This window comes from Pan troglodytes, chromosome 1, assembly GCF_028858775.2.
Source record: "Pan troglodytes isolate AG18354 chromosome 1, NHGRI_mPanTro3-v2.0_pri, whole genome shotgun sequence".
In the NCBI taxonomy this organism is placed as follows: domain Eukaryota; kingdom Metazoa; phylum Chordata; class Mammalia; order Primates; family Hominidae; genus Pan; species Pan troglodytes.
This window is the reverse complement of record NC_072398.2, coordinates 179,161,900-179,179,104: the sequence shown is the minus strand read 5'-3', so window position 1 is coordinate 179,179,104 and position 17,205 is coordinate 179,161,900. Positions and strand designations below refer to the sequence as shown.

The window sequence follows — 17,205 nt, the reverse complement described above, 5'->3', positions numbered from 1 at the left end:
TCAAGTGATCCACACACCTTGGCCTCCCAAAGTGCTGGAATTATAGGCATGAGGCTGCAGTCAGCCGAGATCACACCACTGCACGCCAGCCTGGGCAACAGAGTGAGACTGTCTCCAAAAAAAATAAATAAATAGTGGCATATGCTTCCAATTTATAGGAATATGTCCAAAGGATTTTTCCAGATCAAATTAATCTCTTAAGAAAAGAGATAATTTCTTTTTATTTTATCTTTTTTATTTTATTTTGTTTTTGAGACAGAGTCTCACTCTGTCACTCAGGCTGGAGTGCTATGGCATGATCTCAGCTCACTGCAACCTCCGCCTCCTGGGTTCAAGCAATTCTCCTGTCTCAGCCTCCCAAGTAGCTGAGATTACACGCACATGCTACCGAGCCCAGCTAATTTTTGTGTTTTTAGTAGAGACAGGGTTTCACCGTGTTGGCCAGGCTGGTCTTGAACTCCTGGCCTCAAGTTATCCGCCCGCCTCGGCCCCCCAAAGTGCTGGGATTACAGGTGTGAGCCACCACACCAGGCCAATTTTTAAAAAAAATATTAGATCTCTGTCATGTTTTAAAAAAATTTTTTTTGGTCATTTATCTTTTGATTTTATGGTAATTTTTGCTATAAAGGAACTGCATTAATTCACTTAACAAATCTGAGTATCTACCAAATTATTGATTTGCAGATGTATCAACAAAAAATAGATAAAAATTCCTGCTCTGAAGGAGCTTACATTATACTAGACAAATGTGAGGTTTCTTTTTTCTTTTACATTTCAATCTTGCATATTATCTAGAATTAGGTATAACTTTTTTCTACTTTTCTACTTTCTTCCGGGGTAGACTTTGGTCTGCAACCCTGTAATCTCAAACTTCTACTATTGTACTGACAAACTTTCTGGAAAACAATTTTGCAATGAATTTCAAAAGCTTAAAGAAAAAAAAAGTCTTAAAAATATATTTGCAAATATACTCAGCAATTTCACTTCTTAGAACTTAATAGAAATAATTAAGGATATTCACAGAGATCAGGATAATCATCACAGTATTAGAAAACTGGAAACAACTCAACTGTCCAATCATATGTAACTGATTAAACACCTTATGGTACTTCTATACAATGTAAATAACATACAATCACTAAAAATCATGTTTTATAAATTATGTAAGTTAAAATGATATATCTTGCTTAAAATTAACAATTATAAAAGGGTATGAACAATATGATCAGTATACTTTAAAAAATATAGATGGGTCTATACCAAAACATTAATGGTGGTTATCTCTAGATTATAAAATTGGAGGCAATCTTATCCCTTTTTTGCTTCTCTGTTTCTCCATCTTTTCTACTAAATTCTGTTTTTTAAGTGGCTGGGCAAAGTGGCTAACACCTATAATCCCAGCACTTTGAGAGGCTGAGGCAGGAGGATCACTTGAGGCCAGGAGTTTGAAACCAGCCTGGGCAATACAGAGAGACTCCCAATTCTACAAAAAAATTTAAAAATTAGCTGGGAGCGGTGGCACATTCAGCCTGGGAGGCTGAGGTTGCACTGAGCCATGCATTCATGCAATTGATGGCCAACTGCACCACAGCACTCCAGCCTAGGCACCATGGCAAGACCATATCTCTTTAAAAAAAAAAAAAAAAAGTCATAATGAGTCAACAGAGAATACATTATTAATAAAATTAATAAAACCCAAAAGGTGTTGACTTTTATTTTAATCTTTAATACAAAGACTATATATAATAGAACAAGAGTCAAAGTGTATTTAACAGTTTAACAGCTTTTTTCTCCAAATAAAGTTTTGTTTGAGACAGGGTCTCAAACAAACTCTGTCACCCAGGCTGGAGTGCAGTGGTGTGACTAGCTCACTACAGCCTCGAATTCCTGGACCCAAGCAATCCTTCCACCTCAGCCTCCTGAGTACCAAGGACTACAGGCACTCACCATCATGCTTGGCTAATTTTTTATTTACTTATTTTTGTAGAGACAGGTTCTTACTATTTTGCCCAAGCTGGTCTCAAACTCCTGGCTTTAAGCGAGCCTTCTACCTCAGCCTCCCAAAGTACTTGAGTTACAGGCATGAGTCACCATGACTGGTCCAAGTAAAGTATTGTGACAATTCTACTGTACAAGAACACTCTATTTACATTTGCAAAGTGCCATTAGATCATTAAAATTAAAGTATATTTAGAGTTAGTTACCTATCAAGGGCTTCCTTGAAGTACTTCCTCTGGACATCAAACTGAAAGACAGTGCGTTCACAATCAGTTGAGGCATTATCACTACCCCCATGCTTCTTCAGGAAGGCATCAAATCCATTCTCATCTGGATATTTCAAACTACCCATGAATACCACTAAATGGAAAGAACACAAAGTCACACAACACAAAGATATAGAAAATATTTTTATCACATATGAACTTTCTTATATGCATAGAAAAACTGAAAGAAAATAGACCAACACATCAAATGGTTATGTCTGAATTCTTTTTTTTTTTCTTTGAGACAGAGTCTCACTCTGTTGCCCAGGATGGAGCACAGTGGTGCAATCTTGGCTCACTGCAAACTCTGCCTCCTGGGTTCAAGTGATTCTTGTGTCTCAGCCTCCCAAGTAGCTGGATTACAGGCACGTGCCACCATGCCTGGCTAATTTTTGTATTTTTAGTAGAGATGGGGTTTCACCAGGTTGCCCAGGCTGGTCTCCAACTCCTGACCTCAAGTGATCCGCCCACCTCGGCCTCCCAAAGTGCTGGGATTACAGGCGTGAGCCACCACACCTGACCCTAAATAATACTTTCTTCATTACATTTGTTTTTGTAACTTTCTATTATGCTCATGTTACTTTTATACTAAAAAAAAAAAATTTCATCTTTAAAGAAAGATAAGACGAACATATAACTTATAAAGAGATCAAAAATATATTTAAGTCTAAATAGATTAAAATTCACCTTTTATTAATTAGATTAAAATTCAAACAAATTCAAACATATATGCAGATTAACTGCTACTGCTTTTACAACTTAATCTCTTCAATTAAATTTAAGGAGATTAAAATTTAAGTACAAACATATGCAGATTAATGGCTACTATAAAAATTCACAAAGTAAGAAGTATACCCTCAAATACTTTAGAAAACCAGACCATTAAAAAAAGAGTAATTTAAAATAAATATTTGTAAAATAAAAATAAATATTTTTAACTATATAACATCCACATAGAGTTTTTTTGTTTGTTTGTTTGTTTGTTTTTGAGCTGGAGTCTCGCTCTGTCACCCAGGTTGGAGTGCAATGGCGTGATCTCGGCTCACTGCAACCTCTGCCTCTCGGATTCAAGTGATTCTCCTGCCTCAGCCTCCAGAGCAGCTGGAACTCTAGGCGTGCGCCATCATGCCCGGCTAATTTTTGTGTTTTTGTAGAGATGGAGTTTCACCATGTTGGCCAGGCTGGTCTCGAACTCCTGACCTCAGGTGATCCACCTGCCTTGGCTTCCCAAAGTGCTGGGATTACAGGAGTGAGCCACCGCGCCCGGCCCCACGTAAGTTTTATTTAGGTACATTCCAAATTAAATGAAAAGCTTCTATTGTTTTGTTTTTATATTAATCATGCCTTTTGAATTTCTAGTTTTTTTTTTGTTTCTTGTTTTTTTTTTTTTTGAGACAGAGTCTCGCTCTATCACCCAAGCTGGAGTACAGTGGCACAGCCTCAGCTCACTGCAACCTCTACCTCCCAGGTTCAAATGATTCTCTTGCCTCAGATTCCCAAGTAGCTGGGACTACAGGTGTATGCCACCACGCCCAACTAATTTTTGTATTTTTAGTAGAGATGGGGTTTCACCATGTTGGCCAGGCTGGTCTCGAACTCCTGACTTCAAGTGATCCACCCACTTCAGCCTCCCAGAGTGCTGGGATTACAGGCGTGAGCCACCTCACCCAGGGAATTCCTGTATTTCTGATGTTTGGCTGGGGGCCTTGCTAACCCTGGAAGGGACTGCCTTCCCCAGGATTGGTCATTTCCTAGAAAATGGCAATCATCTCCTGATCCGTTGGCCTTAACATAACTCAACAATAGTGACATCTACAGTTTAAAAGTTTTCTGTGTGGTTTCATTCTAACTCTCAATATAAGTACACTCAGATTGTTTCCCCCACGATATTCATAAATCAAGGATTTTTTCTTAGCCTTTTCTCTTGCTAAATATATCATACTTCTGTCAAATCAATTGCTAATCTTTGATATCAATTCATATAAGTTTGGAGGGGGGAAAAAAAACACACCAGGAATGATATTTTACAAATTCTTACTGTGCTCCAAAAAGTGTGCCAGCCCCGGCAGGTCATCTGGATCAGCGAAACTCCCAACTCCAACACAAAGAGCCGCTGCAGACTGGAGTAATTAGAACACATACAAATAGTTGAGTCAACCCTAAAGGAATAATATTCGCATCTTATCTTAAGGATTCATTTGGAGATGGATGTTTTCCAATAGGAGTAACAAAATTCTTTCCCTGAGAATCAGGAGGAGCAGCAAAGTGAAACTCACCAGAACTGTGTCAGTTTCACCCTGCTGCTCCTCCGCTTGCCATCCTGCCAAATGCTGAACAGGTGCAGACCTAAGGAAAAAAAGCAGAAACAGACAGAAAAAAAGGGAAGAGGGACTGGACAGCCCACCCAAATATCATTTCATGTCAGCATTTCATAATTCTGAACCAAGTTTTTTCCCTGAATTACTAGATTTTGGAAATCTGCGGAAGTAACATATCTAGATAGATATCTCTGAAGATCTCTAAGCAATTAAAAGCTTTGTGTTGAGTGACTCAGTTACTAGATGTGAAACCTGTCAACATGTAACTTAGAAAATTTTGTTAAGATAGAATAAGATAACATTTTAGGAAAACATCTAACAAAAATAGTAAGTGATAAAAAAAGATAAAATCGGTAGTTATTAAAAAGTATAACTAAATTTTAAAGAGGCTTTTTAGTTCTTCACTTCTAATTGAAGATATACAGCATATATTACTTATCAGTATATATTCTCCCAATACTTTGGGAAAATCAGAGTTTTTAAAAAAATTGATGGCCAAGAGGTACACCAAACTGCACTTAAAATGATTGGGACTTTTTTTTTTTTTTTAAGACAGGGGTCTTGCTATGAGGCCCAGGCTGGTCTCAAACTCCTGGACTCAAACAATCCTCCCACCTCAGCCTCTCAAAGTGCTGGGATTATAGGCGTGAGCCACTGCACCCGAACTATTGGGGCATAATTACATTAAGTTAAAAGACAAAAAAAGGAGAAAAAACGGTCAATTTGAATCCTTGAAGATAGAAAGGCGAATTATTAACTTTCCCAAATTTGTTTTCTTCAAACTTTGTAAATGTCAATTTTACAGGGCTAACATATTTGGTGAAACAGATTGTTTTAATAAACAGTTACCTCTTAAAAAAGAGCTTTTCAAAAATAGCATGTACCTGGCATAAAGTCTAGCCATGTGTCAGAAAATGAGTGTGTTTTCAGAAGAACCAAACAGCCTCACTTGATACTATAAACCCCATTTTGAAGACTTAGGCACATAAACTCAGTTAAAACACTGGGGAACATCCAGTTCTTCAAACCACAATCTAACCTGTTCTGTGATGTTTTAATAGGTGCCTAACCTGCTTTCAGCTCCAACTACCCCATAAAGATTTCTTGTCTCGACCAGCAGGGTTGAAGACATTTTTGAATAAGTTGACTTAAACCACAGTCTATCAGTCAGCTTTGACCACAGCAAAAACAGGCTCTGCAATTGCTAGAAAAGAAATTCATACTTGAGAATTTTCTACCTAAAAAATTCAGACCTGAGAAATTCATACTTGAGAATTGAATTAAGAAAGCCCTGAACAAATCTTAATTCAATGTATATCATATTCAAATTTCAACCTTGTTAATTTATCAAACTTTTAAAATCAAGAACAACTTCTTTTGGGAGGAGGAAAACGGAGAGGGATAAAAAAGATGCCTCAGAAAAGTAGTTAACTTCTTAATTAGGTAAATGTTATCCAAAAAACGATCAAATATCTTTCTTCTCAATTCCTTTATTAATTCTCACATTTACCTTAAACAAGTTTCACACATTTTTCAAATAAAACTTAGATCATAAAACCACTCTTAAGCCACCTCTTACCAAGGCTAATCTACTTTATTTCCTTTTTTCAGAAAGTTATTCAACAAATATAAACATTTACCACTTACGATCGTGGGATCTTTCCTTTCACTAGTGAACCCATTGCTTCTGAATCAAAACAATTTGATCTCGTCTTCAAACTACTTAGGTTCCACTGTCCCGGTGGGATAATCCATAAAATTAGCTGTCAATATCTTATAAGGATTATATCACACTGAGTTCTCAGAAAAGAAAGGTAGCATCTAAGCCATTTTAAAAACGATCACTAGACTCTGACCCTGCTGCTAGAAAAGATCAACTTAGAATTTGATCTACCTAAGCAAAATAAAAAGGGGTACCAAAAAGGCTGAACAGACATGTTCATTTGTCAAAGGTGTTCACAATTGCTGTATAAATCTAAAGTATTTTATAATGTCTTGACATTTAAAATGCCTGTCGAGACAATTTTTAACTGTTTTTAAATGCTTTGTCAGTTAATAGGAAATATAAACAAGTCAGATCATGGGAAAAGCTACTTACAGATAGATGGAAAGATATAGAAAAAAGTATAGATAAGAAGTATTCAGTTAAGTTATAACATGGTCTGGCTTAGAGCTAAAATAGGCCTCAGAATTTTATATTCTTGTTTTAAAACTGAGAAAAAAAAGAAAGAAAATGAAAACACCTAAAATCACGCAGAAAGAAAGGAACAGAGCCAGAAGTAGAACCCAGGTTTCCTGACTGTCAGTGTTTTTTTTTTTTGTGACTTTTATAATTTCTTCCTATTAATGCTCTATTTGGAATTATGAGATCTATTTTAAGTTAAAAGTGAATCTATTAATTTCCAATCTGTTCATAGAGACCTTAGCATACAGACTATCAAGTGACATATATATACCTTTTTTTCCCCCAGTGTTTTGATGTTCATCTCTACAGCCTTCCAAGTTAAAACTATTTAATACTTGGTCTATCATGCTACCCAAAAACAGGATCACTAATAATCTGAGTAGTAAACAGGAAAAAGCTTCTTAAAAATATTACTCAATCCAACAACTTAGTAAAAAACTGGTATAATCTTTCTTTTAAAAAAATAATTTTTTCCAAGAAGAATAACTATTAAATCATATCTACTACTTATACCTCAACTCTTCCCATCTTTAAGGGTGACCACTTCTTTTCTTTTTCTTTTTTTTTTTTTTGTTTTTGTTTGAGACAAAGTCTCACTCTGTTGGCCAGGGTGGAGTGCAGTGGTGTAATCAAAGCTCACTGCAACCTCAACCTCCCTGGGCTCAGGTGATCCTCCCATCTTCAGCCTGTCAAGTAGCTGGAACCACAGGCATGTGCCACCACACCCAGCTAATTTTTTTTAATGTTTTAGAGAGACAGGGTTTCACCACATTACCTAGGCTAGTCTCAGAACTCCTGGACTCAAGTGATCTGCCCATCTCGGCCTCTTTGTATGTAGACTGTACCATGTTGAATATATTATCAATATTCAAGAAACTAGCTTTAACTAACTTTTGCTGGTCAATTCCACTGTACTGGCTCCGAAAATTAACCTCTGGGTACTCCCTACTATGAAAATGGAGGTATTCTTCAAAAGATATTAAGAAATTCTCCCTATCAAGACTTATTTATCTATCCACTGATGGTTGTTACATATTAAATAAGCTTAACTGCCCAGTTTCTATTTCAACTCTTCCAAAGTACTTATTTGTCCAGACCTTTGCGTTCCCATATAAAGAGCTAAATCAAACTCAATTATCTAATTATCTATATAGAAGCCACCCATACATACAATAACTCTTAGAGCCCTAGGCCCATGTAAAGATTTCACACTAGCCTCATTCTTTTCTTCTTCTTTTTCCAGTCTCAACAAGGATAACATACTCTTATTTCTCTAATCCAGGCTAAGAATTCTGCAGCTCCTCATCTACCAGTATTTGTTTTTAAAACATATAATGTATACAAATACACATAAATTCAAATACCTCTGAGTGTTGATTACCTCTGAGAGATATAGCTATGGGTGATTTTTATATTTTTGTTTTCTTTATATTCCATTAGTTTATATAATGAGCATTTACTACTTTTATAATTGGAGGAAAATGTTTTCAAAATGTAATCCTGATACAGAATAGACCTTTACTGAAGACCAAAAGATAACTATATACTTCCTTTTTGCCATTAAAAAATAAAGCTTGAGTTTAGAAGTTACCCAAAGAATTCCCAAATTAGAAGAAAACAGACATGACTCGCACCTGTTTTTCAGTAGTTTTTTTTCTAGCTTCTGCCCTCTCTTCTAATTCTTCCAATTCATTATCCTCAGTATCAAGATCATCATCATGTTCATCATCAAACTCATCTTCATCATCAAAACCCTCTTCATCATCTTCTATTTCAGCTCCAGAATCTTCATCATCATCTTCTTCTTCTTCCTCCACCTCCTCTTCTTCTTCATCATCTGTTGTATTTCCTGTTTTACCCTCCATATTACTTAGGTCTGAAATCAGAAGTGCCTGCAAGCCATTCTGTAATTTGATGTATCTGGGGGGAGAAAAAAAATCACACATTTTGATTCAGCTGTTCTTTACACCAATACAAGTAATCAGCTTAGCAGAATTTTAAAAAAAGAATCCAAGTAAAAGTACAAACACACACACACACAACTATGTGTAAACTAATAAAATTGGTTGCTCTGGAGAGGGAACCCCAAAAGCTAATCAGTTTTTGAACAGCTGGAGGGAAATGAAGGTAAGAACACTTCATAATATACGCTGTTTGTATTTTTAAATTTTGAACTACATAAATATATTTACCTATTTAAAAAACACATTTTAGTAGTTAAAGATATGCAACTCACCACTCGGCCTCCCCTATTTCTCAGTTTGTAAGTATTTAAACATTCTATCATACCAGAAGACTTAGGCTAAGATAAATTGTATCCCTCAATACACAGAGCAGTCATGTCAGCTTAATATTAAAGCAAAATCACACAAAATTAAACTGCTGATTTTCTTTTCTATAAAATGTTTGACATATCAGTCTCCAAAGCTGCCCTTATGAACTAAAAAGCGGTTACATCTCTATGAAAATGAAATCTCCCAGAGACTGGTAGCCCCGCAGGAAGATTATTCTGCTTTTTTTGAGACAGAGTTTGCTTTACTGCCCAGGATGATTTTAAACTCTTGGGCTCAAGCAGCTCACCTCAGCCTCCTGAGTGGCTGGGATTACAGGCATGTGACACCATCTCAAGCTCCTGATTCTTATCTGCAAAACTACTGTGCCAGTTTGATGACTAGGTATCTATTACAGACCACTCCCATTTACACTAATTCTTTTTTTCCTTTTTCTTTGAGACAAGGTCTCACTCTGTTGTGTAGGCTAGAGTGCAGTGGCACGATCTCAGCTCACTGCAGCCTCGACCACCTGGGCTCAGGCAATCCTCCCACCTCAGTCTCCAGAGTAGCTGGGATCACAGGCACAGGCCACCATACCTGGCTAATTTTTGTATTTTTTTAGAGACAGGGTTTTGCCATGTTACCCAAGCTAGTCTTGAACTCCTGGGCTCAAGCAATCCACCCACCTTGGCCCCACAAAGTGCTGGGACTACAGGCATGAGCCATCGCATTCAGCCCCATTTATACTAATTTTTTCATGTATTTATTCAATAAACATTTATTTAGCACCCTTTACATATCAGATACCATGCTGCATTAAGGATAAAAAGGGTAAAACAGAATTCCTCACCATCAGGCATTCACTGTCTAATAATGAGATGAGCCAGTATAATACAGAATGACAGAGATAAATACAGAATGTAAGAAACAAGCAGTCAGGGAAGGCGTCTAAGACAAAGCACACTTAAGTAAACCCTTGAAGATAAAAAGTCAAGCAAAAACTAAGAATAACATGCAAAGAAAGACAAGGAAGAGAACCTTTGGCCTAAGATGGAAGACTGAACACTGGGATTTATCTACTTTCCATATAAAATAATCACATTTGGAGCTCAGGAGTTCAAGACCAGCAGGCAACGTAGCGAAACCTCATTTCTACAAAAAATACAAAAAATTAGCCAGGCATGGTGGCATGCGCCTGTAGTCCCATCTACTTAGGAGGCTGAGGTTGGGAGGATGATTTGAGCCCAGGAGGTCCAGGCTGCAGTGAGCCCAGATCGGGCCACTTTACTCCAGTCTGGGTGAAAAATGAGACCCTGTCTCAAAAAATAATAAATAAATAATAAAAAATAATCACATTTAAGTGATAGAAAGAATGTTTTTTGTTTTTTTTTTTTTTTGGTTTTTGAAAATAAAATCATGACAGAAAACAGGAAAGGACACTGTTAGCAGATTACAAATTTTTAGAAATCATTAGAAGACATGCAAATTTGATCAGATTAATGGAGAAAACAGCAGAGAAAACCACAGACCTATAAACATGTAGTAAGATATTGGTTCTTCCCAGGAAACCCTAGAAAAAGTCTAAGCTTCAGATCAATAACTAAGAGCAAAGAGAGCCTCAGGGCAATAAGCTCAATTATTTAAACTGGAAGCAATCCAAGTCTACTGACAGCAGAATAAAAAAACTGTGGTATATTCATATAATGAAAATTTTCTTCACAGTGGAATATTGTAACACAGGGAAATACAGAATTCAGCAACAAACTACGACAGTGGTTAATCTTAAAAACATGAGTGAAAAAAGCAAATCACGAAAAAATACTATATGAGTACCATTCATATAATGCCAAAAAACAAGCAAAAGTAAACAGTATATTATTTAGGAATACATATATATGTGATCCAACTTTTTTTAAGCAAAAGAATGATAAACACAAAATGCAAAACAGAGCAGGGCACAGTGGCTTGCGCCTATAATCCCCGCACTTTGGGAAGCCGAGGCAGGTAGATTGCTGGAGTCCAGGAGTTCAAGATCAGCCTGGGTAACATGGCAAAACCCCATCTCTACAAAAAAAAAATACAAAAATTAGCTAGGCATGGTGTATCTATGGTCCCAGCTACTCCAGAGGCTGAGGTGGGAGGATGGCTTAAGCCCGGGAGATGGAAGTTGCCGTGAGCCACGTTCATGCCACTGCACTCCAGCCTGGGCAACAGAGCAAAAACCTGTCTCAAAAAAAAAAAAAAAAAAAAAAAAAAGCTAACTACTTGTTGGGGTGGGAGGGCAGGGCAACATGTAAGGATACAGAGGGATTAAAATGTTCAAGACCACCAGAAGTAGACAGCAATATGCCACCTCTAAATATGCCTCCTTGGCATAAGGATTGTTGAACTGAAGGCAATTAAAAAGCAGATGCAGGAAAGCTCTCTGCTCTCCACTTGCCTAAAAGCAGGACATAAATTTACTCCAAAGACAAAAAAGGTTAAAAAAAAAAAAAAAAAAACCCCAACCCCTGTTTACCGTGGAAGAACACAAGTTAACCACCAAATACAACTTTACACCTGTATTGGTCTGGATACGACACCAAAGGAATCCACATTAACAAGTTTACTAATTATGCTTTGCCTGCCATTATTTGCCTTTCTACAAGTTGCTTCCCCTACAGACTCAAAGTCCTTTTTCTTTGTCTTGACACTTTGCTAAACATTTGTTGAAGATACTATATAAGCTGGAATTAAAAGCCAACTCATTCTCTGAGTATCTCCCATGTATTTATGAATTATATATGTTAACAAACTTATATTTGTTTTTCTTTTGTTACAGGAGACCATTCCAAATAATAACTTATGAGGGTTGAAAAAAATTATTTTCCTCCCTTACACAACCCAACAGCAGGACAAGTTAAAATCCAAGAGCTATTTTCCAAGAATATGAACAATCAGTCCAGAAATAAATTCTAAGATGAATCTCAGAGATGCAGAATCATAGAGAAGCAGTTTGAGGTAGTCCCAATATTTATATCAGATATCAACTCAGGTTGGGGGGAAAAAAAAAAAAAGCCAGGGAAGGGGAACTTTACTTGGTCTTTGTAAGGTGCATTTTTTTTTCCAGCTTAAATTTTTCATAAACAGAACAGAAAAAATCTAAAAATCTACTATCAAAATAATCCTATGCATTCTACTTTCAAAATAAATCACAATTCTGATAACTTCTCATCAACTCCACAGCTATTTCCTTAGAGCATGCTGTCATCGTGTCTAATCTCCTCCTAACTCTCTGTTTCCATTCTAACCTCAATACCCTGGCTATACTTGCCTCCACCACCACCATCCCCCGACGCCCCAACACACCTCAAGTCAATTCTCAGCAGGCTAAGTAAAGCAAATGAGCCCTGCTATGGGCTGAAATGTGTTCCCCCCAAAATCCTATGTTGAATCCCTAAACCCTACTACCTCAGGATGTGATTGTATTTAGAGACAGGGCCTTTAAAGAGGTAATTAAGCTAAACATCAGGCCTCTAAAGTAGGTCTGAATCCAATCTGAATGGTATCCTTATAAAATGAAGAAATTTGGAAACACAATGGTACACCAGATATGTGTGCACACAGAGAAAAGACCATGTGAGGAGATACCAAGGAGAAGGCCAACCGCAAGCCAGAAAGGCCTCAGAAGAAACCGAATAGGGCCGAAGCGGACGGATCATGAGGTCGGGATATCAAGACCATCCTGGCCAACATGGTGAAACCCCGTCTCTACTAAAAATACAAAAAAATTAGCCAGGCATGGCGGCGTGTGCCTGTAGTCTCAGCTACTCGGGAGGCTGAGGCAGGAGAATTGCTTGAACCCGGGAGGCAAAGGCTGCAGTGAGCCGAGATGGCGCCACTGCACTCCAGCCTAGGTGACAGAGCAAGACTCAGGAAGAAAGGAAGGAAGGGAGGGATGGAGGGAGGGGGAGGGGGGAAGGGGAGGAGGGAGGAGGGAGGAGGGGGGAGGGAGGAGGGGGGAGGGAGGGAGGGAGGGAGGGAGGAAGGAAGGAAGGAAGGAAACCAAATAGGCTGACAGCTTGATCTTGAACTTCTAGACCCCAGAGCTGTTATTTAACCTACTCTGTCTGATATTTTGTTATGGCAGCCTTAGCAAATTAATACAAGGCCATTTCCCTTTTCAAAATTCATCATTGGCTTCCCATCATACTTAAAATCCAAAATCCTTACCATGGCCTATACAATGCTCAACATAATCTCGTTCTCGTTTACCTCTCCAACCTTCTTTCCCACTACTCTTCCTTCATTCTGTTTGCTCTGAACAAATGACTTTATTGTTGTTTCCTAAACACTGCCAACAGACTCTCAGTCCAGGGCCTTTGTGCTTGCTGTTCTGTTGGCCTTAGCGGCCCTTGACCCAGATAAAGTATTTGCCCAACTGCTCTACCTCTTTCAAGTCTTTCATGAATGTCTCCTTTTGGCCCGGCCGCAGTGGCTCACACCCGTAATCCCAGCACTTTGGAAGGCCAAGGCGGGCAGATCACTTGAGGTCAGGAGTTAAAGACCAGCCTGGCCAACAATGGCGAAAACCTGACTCTACTAAGAATACAAATATTAGCTTGTGTGGTGGCACACGCCTGTAGTCCCAGCTACTCAGGAAGCTGAAGCAGGAGAATCACTCGAACCCGGGAGGCGGAGGTTGCAGTGAGCCAGGATTGCACCACTGCACTCCAGCCTGGGCGACAGAGCGAGACTCCGTCACAAAAAAAAGAAAAGAAATGTCCCGTTTTCAGAAATGCCTTCTCTGACCACACTACCTAAAATAGCTCTTTCGCCCATTTCTATTCTCTTTTATCCTACTTTAACCTTCTTCGCACCATTTATCATTATTTGATTTTATTTTCTGCCTGCACTATTAGAATGTTATCTCTGAGGACAGAGCTTTTCTTTCCTTCACAGCTATATCCTGGGACAACACCAGGCATATATATACCAAACATTCAAGAAACAGATGTTGAATAAACAAAAGAATGTTAATGCCTGGAGGGGATCTGATACATAGTAGGTACTTAATATCTACTTAATGAAACAAGATATGAGACAAAATCTAACACCTAATTTAAAAAAAAAATGAAAGCTATGTGTACAACATGTATCCATTAAATGCATATAAAGTTACAACAATAGAACTAAAAGTACACAAATCAAATGTAACGGTAACGTATATCTGGGGAAAGGAGAAAAACTAGAGGTACAAAGATATTTTACACTTCATAATTCTTTTTTTTTTTTTTTTTTTGAGACCAACCCTCACTCTGTCGCCCAGGTTGGAGTGCAGTGGTGCCGTCTCGGCTCACTGCAACCTCCACTTCCCAGGTTCAAAGTGATTCTCCTGCCTTAAGCTCCCGAGTAGCTGGGACCACAGGCGTGCACCACCACACCCGGTTAATTTTTTTTAATTTTAATAGAGACGGGGTTTTCACCATGTTGGCCAGGCTGGTCTCAAATTCCTGACCTCAAGTGATCCACCCGCCTCGGTCTCCCAAAGTGCAGGAATTACAGACATGAGCCACCGTACACAGCCGACACTTTATAATTCTTAAAACTTTTTCACTCTTTTTGTGTCTGGAATTGGTGGGTTCTTGGTCTCACTGACTTCAAGAATGAAGCCGCGGAGCCCCGCGGTGAGTGTTACAGTTCTTAAAAGCGGCTTGTCTGGAGTTTGTCCCTTCCGATGTTCGGATGTGTTCAGAGTTTCTTCCTGCTTGTGGGTTCGTGCTCTCGCTAGCTTCAAGAGTGAAGCTGCAGACCTTCAGAATAAGTGTTATAGCTCATAAAGGCAGTGAGGACCCAAAAAGTGAACACCAGCAAGATTTACCGCCAAGAGCGCTGGAAAAGTACCCAAGTGGGTTATCACTGCAGGCTCCGGCAGCCTGCTTTTATTCTTATCTGGCCCCACCCATATCCTGCTGATTGGTCCATTTTACAGAGAGCCGATTGGTCTGTTCTACAGAGAGCTGATTGGTCCGTTTTGACAGGATGCTGATTGGTGTGTTTACAATCCCTGAGCTAGACACAAAAGTTCTCCACCTCCCCACTAGATTAGCTAGATACAGAGTGCTGATTGGTGCATTTACAAACCCTGAGCTAGACACAGAGTGCTGATTGGTGCATTCACAAACCTTGAGATAGACACAGAGTGCCGATTGGTGCATTCACAATCCTTTAGCTAGACATAAAGGTTCTCCAAGTCCCCCCCAGATCAGCTAGACACAGAGCACAGATTGGTGCATTTACAAACCTTGAGCTAGACACAGAGTGCTGATTGGTGCATTCACAAACCCTGAGCTAGACACAGGGTGCTGATTGGTGTGTTCACTAACCTCGAGCTAGGTACAGAGTGCTGACTGGTGTATCCACAATCCCCCAGCTAGACATAAAGGTTCTCCAAGTCCCCACTAGACTCAGGATCCCAGCTGGCTTCACCCAGTGGATCCAGCACCAGGCCAGCAGGTGGAGCTGCCTGCCACTCCCCTGCCTTGCGCCTGCACTCCTCAACCCTTGGGCGGTGGATGGGACCGGGCACCGTGGAGCAGCGGGCGGCACTCGTTGGGGAGGCTCGGGGAGTGCAGGAGACCACGGAGGAGTGGGAGGCTCAGGCACGGCGGGCTGCAGGTCCCAAGCACTGCCCCGCGGGGAGTCAGCTAAGGCCCGGCGAGAAATCGAGCGCAGCGCCAGTGGGCCAGCACTGCTGGGGGACCTGATGCACCCTCCGCAGCTGCTGGCCTGAGTGCTAGGCCCCTCACTGCCAGGGGCCGCCGGCCGCTCTGAGTGCGGGCCCACCAAGCCCACGCCCACCCGGAACTCTAGCTGGCTCGCAAGCCCCTCGCGCAACCCCGGTTCCCGCCCGTGCCTCTCCCTCCACACCTCCCCGCAGGCTGAGGGAGCCGGCTCCGGCCTCCGCCATCCCAGGAACAGGATCCCACAGTGCGGGGGCGGGCTGAAGGGCCCCTCAAGCACAGCCAGAGTGGGCGCCGAGGCCGAGGAGGCGCCAAGAGCAAGCGAGGGCTGTGAGGGCTGCCAGCACGCTGTCACCTCTCATTTTGTAATAAAAAATATTCATTTATGATTTGTACAATAAAAATGATTTTGTAAAAATACACAACTCACTCCTTAGCAAATTAAGTACACACAAAGCCCTTAGCTTTATGGAGGATCACGTCTATAAATCAACATCAAATCCATTTTAAAGACAGTCATGAACAAAATGTCCTTTATCGTCACTACTATTCAATATTATATTGGAGGTCCTAATAAATGAAAAAAGATGCAAAATGTACATAAATAAAAAATAATTATGGTGGGGCGCGGTGGCCCACGCCTGTAATCCCAGCACTTTGAGAGGCCAAGGCAGGCAGATCACAAGGTCAGAATATCAAGACCATCCTGGCTAACACAGTGAAACCCCATCTCTACTAAAAATACAAAAAAAGAAAATTAGACAGGCGTGGTGGCAGGCGCCTGTAGTCCCAGCTACTCAGGAGGCTGGGGCAGGAGAATGGCGTGAACCCGGGAGGCGGAGCTTGCAGTGAGCCGAGATAGCGCCACCGCACTCTAGCCTGAGTGACAGAGCGAGACTCCGTCTCAAAAAATAATAATAATAATAATAAGGTACAAATATTGAAAGCTAAAACAAATCACTGCAAAACATATTATTACCTAGAACAAGAGAATTACCAAAAACAAAACCCAAAAACTATTACTAATAAATAGAATTCAGCAAAGTAGCCAAAATCAAAGAACTATAAACAAAAATCAGTAGCTTTCCTATACATCAAAGTAAGATTTTTTAAAAATCCCTTTGGCCAAAGCAATATAAACTATAACATGCATAAATATACCTAATAACAATAGCTCACATTTTTAATGTATTGACTTACATGTCTTAACCCAGTTAATCTTCACAATAATCCTAATGAGTTATTCCCATTTTATGGATGAGGAAACTGAAGCACAAAAAAGGTCTGTTATTTGCCCAACCTTATTGTGGCTTAGCAGGGACTGACTCTAAGTAGCATGACACTAGAACACATTCTTTTCAATACTACTAAACAGCCAACATTAGGAAAACTAGAAAACTTTACAGGTGAAATAAAAGACCTCACTAAACAGTCATACTATAT

At 39.7% G+C, this 17,205-nt stretch overlaps 1 protein-coding gene and 1 non-coding gene across 7 annotated transcripts in view; both read right to left on the bottom strand.

Moving 5' to 3' along the window:
• Positions 1-17,205, bottom strand: part of NRDC (nardilysin convertase) — a 90,704-nt gene that overhangs the window by 43,342 nt on the left and 30,157 nt on the right. For 4 of the 6 annotated variants that reach the window (XR_010146567.1, XM_054666841.2, XM_054666844.2 and 1 more), the window contains 5 exons: positions 8,402-8,687; positions 5,653-5,786; positions 4,541-4,610; positions 4,303-4,384; positions 2,205-2,358 (listed from right to left, as the gene is read on the bottom strand). Coding sequence is in view for 5 of the 6 variants with exons in the window: in XM_054666841.2 (XP_054522816.1) it covers positions 2,205-2,358; positions 4,303-4,384; positions 4,541-4,610; positions 5,653-5,786; positions 8,402-8,687 (726 nt within the window). In the remaining variant the exon portion in view is untranslated. The remainder of the gene's footprint in view (positions 1-2,204; positions 2,359-4,302; positions 4,385-4,540; positions 4,611-5,652; positions 5,787-8,401; positions 8,688-17,205) is intronic. The other 2 variants (XM_001140946.8, XM_063780403.1) reach the window with 1 other exon arrangement.
• Positions 4,513-4,582, bottom strand: MIR761 (microRNA mir-761). Its single transcript, NR_036040.1, has one exon. It is a non-coding gene; the product is annotated as a microRNA mir-761 (primary transcript).